The sequence below is a fragment of the Peromyscus leucopus genome, unplaced genomic scaffold (genome assembly GCF_004664715.2).
Source record: "Peromyscus leucopus breed LL Stock unplaced genomic scaffold, UCI_PerLeu_2.1 scaffold_133, whole genome shotgun sequence".
Lineage (NCBI taxonomy): Eukaryota > Metazoa > Chordata > Mammalia > Rodentia > Cricetidae > Peromyscus > Peromyscus leucopus.
The window spans coordinates 95,255-101,558 of NW_023504479.1; the positions used below are offsets into that span (position 1 = coordinate 95,255).

Sequence of the window (6,304 nt, forward strand, 5' to 3'; positions counted from 1 at the left end):
TTTTGCTCCTGTAGAATGTCTCCATTATAGTGGAAATTACATTTTTATGCCACCTCCCACTTTCGTGTAAGATTTCAGCAAGTTGTGTTCTTTTTGAGAAAGTTTATTTTTATGGCAGTAATTCATTAAAGCACTTAATTAGTACAGAAGATAGTAAGAGTGGAAGATTCTTGTGATTTATACCTATAGGTCACCATGGTAAACACTGAAGTACCCAAGCTTAGTATCTTTTCAGTTTGTTATATTTATGCATATGTTGTATGTATATATGCATACCACATAAAAACATACTTGTATTTTTTAGCCTGCTTTTTTTTGTATATTACTGAGAAGTATATAATAGAAAATACTGTTTTAGGATATGCCAATAATGATTCATTTCTACAAATATTGGAATGAACAATTTAAATCAGTCCTTCTAAATTTATTCTTAGTTATTCTCATGGTGCCATGTTGGGCTTTTGATAAACACCCTCCACTGTCCTCCATCCCCAGTTTGGAGCTAACCTGATAAGAAGCAATCCAACATGCTTTAAAGTAAATTTGCAAACATTTCATGCTAAAAAAAGAAAAAAGAAAAGGAACAGCCCCTCAATCTAGCATAGTTATTTTTTACGTTGTATTGGAGAAGTAGCTTGATTCTCTTGATAATAGAATATTCTGGCAGGTAATGAGCACAAGGGGAAGATCCTGAAGCAGGGCTAACTGAACTTTTTTTTTAGGTGTGGGTATGCACTCTGCATCACGTCATAGACAAGTCTAAAGAGGACCGGATGGAGAGCTTCTTTCTCAGTGAGACCTGTAAATACTTGTATCTGGTACGTGTGTTGCAAGATTAACCAGAGGTATTTAGTGCTGCAGAGAGCAAACATTTACGCAGTCTTCTGTCAGACAAATATTTTACTAGTCACTGCTCTGTGCTGGGGAATGTACTTTCCCAGAGTTACAAGCCTGGTCAAGAAGAAAGAAGGGTGCTGTCTTCCTCCCTGGTTGTCAGCCTCCTGGAGACAGAAATGAGGTCATGGTTAGAGACTGTGGGAAGTGCAGGTAAGGACTGGTAGAAAATCAGCTTGATGGTGGTATCTGGAGGCTTTCTGTGAAGAGGAAAGCAGTGTTTTTTCTTCCTTTTTATTTCCCTGGGGTATTGGACATTGAACTCAGAGCCTTGTGCAAGCCAGCCAGGTATTTTACCACTGAGCTACACTCCCAGTCTGGGAGTGGTGTTCATAGCTCTTGACATGTGGTGTTGGCTCAGACCTACAGCAGAGCTGCTTCTGGTCCCCATGCACATCTTCAGGCATGCCTTGTTCATGTGGGGAGGGGAGAATTTCTGGACCTGAGAGAGACCTTGGGATTATATAGTTACTCTTCATTCTACTCTTTTGGGAACTACAGCTTACACTGAGAGGCCAGCCAACTTGGCTGAGGTCCTGGGGTGACCACATAGCTGAATGAGCCGTGTCCAGTGCTCTTTCAGCTTCTGTGTTCCATCACAGACAATGTGTAGTGCCTGTATACATGTGTGTATAGCCTCTTTCTGTCATGACTACATACAAACAACACTTGAAAGGCACAGAGTGTTTGGAGGTGGAGGCAGCAACAGTAATAATAGTTGTGTCCCATAATTCACTGGTCCTGAGACCTAGCTAGGTAGAAATAAATGACCTGGGGCCATTGTGAAGACTTCTTTTACACTGAGAAGAATGAGCTTGAGAATTTTATTATTGACAAAAGCTTGCACTGATAATGTGCAAAAGCCAAGTTTTGGATAAGGTGATGGGTGAAGTCTATGTTTCTTGCCTCCAGCATCTCCACTTATGGTCTGGGGTATATGAGGCAGAGGGTACTTAGTTCTAGGATTCAGGTGTGAAGACTCCAGGGAGAGGTGTGAAATTATCTGGGGAGCCTTATAGACTGCTGTGCTTGGGTTCTGGCCCTGGGGTTTCTGATAATCAGGTTTTTCCACAGGGAGTGAGGAACTGGGGCACATCCAGGCATCCAAGTTTAAACAAAATAACATTTCACTGCAGCCCTGAGCTGGGAATCCTAGCTGTTAGCAATGACTCTTAATCTGTTCTGTTCCCAGAAGCTCAGAACCTTTGCTATGAATTAGTTCAAAAGTTCTCCAGTTACCAGGTGTAAGTTTGTTCTTAAAGGTGGTGCTGGGGATTGACCCCAGGGCTGGGTGTGCTTTGAAAGAACTAGAGCATATTTTAGCTCTATTTCTCTCTCTCCTCTCCTCCCCTGCCTTCTCTGCCTCCCCACCCCTTCTTTCTGTTATGGCTGTCCTGGAACTCACTATGTAGACCAGGCTTGCCTCAGATCATAGAAATTACTTGCCTCTTCCTCCTAGAGCGCAGATTAAACCTGTGTGCATCATGCTGGCCAGTCCAGTTTTCTTATTGCTTCTTTTTCTCTGTGTCTAGCTGTTTTGACGAAGAGAATCCAGTACACAAATCTGGAACCAGATACATGTTTACAACAGAGGGCCACATCATATCTGTGGACAAACGCTTTCGGGAATTGCCTTGGAAGGAGTTCTTCTCAGAAGATGGGGAGCGGGACCAAGAGGAAAAGTTTGTGCACAGGCTAAGTCTCAGGAGCTCAAAATCATTAACTCCAGTTCTAATGTGAGTTGCTTTTTCTATTGCATGTGCAAAAAGAACATTAACTCTTTGGCATTCAGCATTCTGACACGAGATAGATGACACACTCAGATTGTGTAATTTGACAAGAATCCATAAAGGAACCATTTACAATAGGTGGTACTAGGATGTAGAGAAACTGGGACCAGCACTGCGGGTATCAGTCCTGGCCGCAGGGGCAGGTGGAGAGCGATCCCCTCCCCCATCTCTTCATCTGATGTCTGTGGAGTGGGCTATTGTGATTGTATAATTTGATGCAAGGTCTCAGTTACTCCTGTAGCACAAGCTAGCTTTGGACTGTGCAGTGGAGGCTGGCCTTGAACCTCTGGTTCTCCTCTTTCTTAATTCCCAGTGCTAGAATTTACAGATGTGTGTCACTGTGCCTGACTCTTCCTGATCTCTTCCTGGTGCACCTCCTTGGCTGCTTCCACAGAAGGCAGAGGGCAAGGAATAGTGTTGCTGTAGTCCATCAGAACACACCCCTTTGGGCCAGACCAGTGGCAGAGGGTGAGGAGAGGGTCCGCAGGGAACACTACCTACTACCCACCAGTAGGACAGGGAAAGCAGTCATTCTTTTTGTTTGTTTGTTTTTTGAGACAGGGTTTCTGTGTGTAGCTTTGGAGCCTGTCGTGGAACTCACTATGTAGCCAGGCTGGCCTCAAACTCACAGAGATCTGCCTGCCTCTGCCTCCTGAGTGCTGGGATTAAAGTCATGAGCACCATTGCCTGGCTTGCAGTCACTCTTTTTAAATCATCTTTTTGTTATTGTTTTGTGTTTTGAGACAGGATCTCATGTAGCCTTAACTGGCTTCAAAACTTGCTGCATAGTTGAGTTGGGTCATTTGTTCAGGGACATTGGCAGTGTCTGGAGTTATTTTTTTGGTACAAATGGAGGCTGGATGTTGTTGCTGGTGCCTTAGGTGGGAACGGCCAGGGATGCTGTTCAGTTCACTCCCCTCTAATGCACAGACCGCCTCTGTCTCAGCATGTCACTCCATGGATTCAAGTTTCCTGGGTTTCTAGCTCAAATCTCACATCTCCCTTATTTTTGTCTTTCCAGTGTAATCGTGTTCCTGACGAGAGGAGATACTCCCTGCCCTTAAAGAGCATCTACATGCGCCAGATCGACCAGATGGTTGGCTTGATTTGACCTGCTCGCCTCAGTGTGGCCAGACCTTAATTAAACCAAACCCAAGCATACCAAAAATCCCCTCTAAGATGGAAGGGTGGAGTCTGTGCGTCTGTGACGCTGTAGAAGTTGTTGTCCAATTCTTACCTCTGGGTGATTCTTGCACTTAGTGTTTCCCTTCTCTTTAATAAAATACCCTATTTTTCTGAAGGATATAATTAGAAATGGGAAGCTACGTGGGAGCTTCTTGTGATTGCTGATGTTCTTAAGCACAATGGATTCGGCCTCTTTGGATTGTTCTTCCCAACTCCATACACAGATTGCCAGTCTCCTCGCTTTGCCTCCACTTGCTGTGCTGAAGTATTGCTACCTCTTTGCTAGAGGATCAGGAATGCAATTCCTGTGCAAAGGTCCTGAGGTTTACTCGGCATCACTACTTACTGCAGTGAAAGTATCATCCTTTCTCTCTTCTGGGGTCATCGTGCTGTCCCCAGGATAGCCAGCCGTGATTTTGGATCACGTGGGGGAAATTCACCTGGTTTCTTTATATCCTAAAGTAATTTAGTGTTACTTGTTTTAGTGTCATGGTCTAGCCAGAAATCTGACAGACAGCCTCTAAAGTTAGGTTGGAATCTATGAGATTAACTAACAGATCTTTTGAGCTGTAATTTGCATTTATTCTCAACATCAACTTACCTGAAGAACTCCTATGGTTCCAGAACCAGGTGCCTTCTAGGGAGAGGAAAACCTTAGGATTGTGTGAGCTTCCATCTCTCGTGTTTCATAACCAAGGATGCTCAGTGCTGACCATCTTTGGGTTAGACTTCTGTTCTTGTTGGCTTATGTGTAGTGCCAATTAGCTAATCAGGGACAAAGAAATGATCAGATGACTTTCTGACATCCTTGAGCCATTTCTCTGTGATACAGGCTTTAGATTAGTGCCTTAGGGGTTTTGTTGGAGCCATTGGCTGTCACAGCCACTGGTGGCTCTAGACAGCTTGTTTTGTATTGCCATATGATGGGACCAATAAAGAGCAGGGTGGTATGAGGAAGATTCTGGAAATCAGTTTTGCCAACCTTTGCCTTCTGAACCTGTGATTTCAGCTAGGCATAAAGGAGGAAATTATGAGAAGATTGCTCTTTTGTTGTTTCTTTAGCTGAAATAGAAAGCTTGCTGAATTTAGACAGACTGTTCTTAAAAAGCAGAGCTGGGCCTGACCCCCGCCTGGCTTCTTGCATTGTGACATGTTGAAAGGCATCCTGGGCAAAGGGTAGGAAATCTATGAGAAAGCTGGTCCAGCCTCATGTATCTTTGTCTTCCTGTATACTGTTTATACACTTAAAATTAGTTCATTCCAGTCTCCTATAGGCAGGAAGAAAGCCTCTGAACCATTTGGTTTTAGTCAAAAGGGAGAAATTATAGTCTTTCTTGAAAATATGTTACTGTTTTTGAAAATAGATATGCCATTCAGTTCCTTGGCATTTTTAGAGTGGGGGTTTCAGTAGTGAATGTGTCACCTTTTAAACACTCACTATGCAATTGGTTTTATTTATTTGTTAAGAATAGTAAATGCTTCTGTTTTCTTTTGATTTCACAAGCATTGTTCTGTGTATCAACAGTGTCTCTTCTACTGTATAGAAAGCTTTCTTTGAGAAAATGATCTATTTTACATGTGTTTGTTAATTTAGTAAAAGTGTTAAACATGCATGCACAGGCGTGTGTGTGTGTGTGTGTGTGTGTGTGTGTGTCTGTGTGTGTCTGTGTGTGTCTGTGTGTGTCTGTGTGTGTGTGTGTACCCTTTTTACCTTTGCTCTTTTTACCTTCGCAAATTCACGTGTGACTGTGAATGACCCACTAGGGACAATGAAGACCTATGGGGAGGAAGTGTGTTCTTCATGCTTCTCTCCTTTGCCGTCTTCCCCATGTCTCTGGTTCTGTGACAGCAGGAGTGTAGTGTATGTCAACACCCAACAGTCCTCTCTCACCTGGGTTCCTCACCTATCCCTCTTGAGCTAGCCTGGGTTATTTCTTCTCCCTGTGCTCTTGGAATAGTGACCTGTGTCTGGAAGTAAGTACCATGGTGCCTTGAGTGCTATCAGTGCGTCTCAGGGGTACAGGCAGACATGCAATGTAGTTTATTGAGTCTCAAACCCTCTTGACTTTTGGGTACTGGACTTTTCACCTGTTGAAAAGGCTGGGGGTAAGATAATACCTATAAATCCTAGTTATTGAACTTCTAAACTGCTCAGGCCGAAGTCAGTGATTTGTGGGGCCAGATGAAGAACACTGTCTGGTGCCAGTCATATAAAGAACATTATTTGAGTCAAATTTGAAGCTGACTTGCTTGCTTTCTGAGAAATCAGAATGTCAGCAACTGCAGTGTATATCTTGCAGTGTGTTTGGTGTTCCTTCTAGTCTGTGTGCTGACATAGGGGTAGAAATTCTCTAATTCACTGCTTTGTTCCAGGAATAACCAGAATGTGAACAGATAGCTTCACGGATGTTTGCAGCATCTGTAGAGCTGGGCCA

The 6,304-nt window shown here is 43.4% G+C and overlaps 1 protein-coding gene across 1 annotated transcript in view; it reads left to right on the top strand.

Annotated features, from left to right (window-relative positions):
- Positions 1-4,394, top strand: part of LOC114689580 (ER degradation-enhancing alpha-mannosidase-like protein 1) — a 28,885-nt gene extending 24,491 nt beyond the window's left edge. The window contains 5 exon segments of the mRNA XM_028863867.2: positions 723-730; positions 733-826; positions 2,427-2,587; positions 2,590-2,630; positions 3,706-4,394. Coding sequence (XP_028719700.1) covers positions 723-730; positions 733-826; positions 2,427-2,587; positions 2,590-2,630; positions 3,706-3,795 — 394 coding nt within the window. The 3' untranslated portion in view covers positions 3,796-4,394.
- The last annotated feature ends 1,910 nt before the right edge of the window (positions 4,395-6,304 follow it).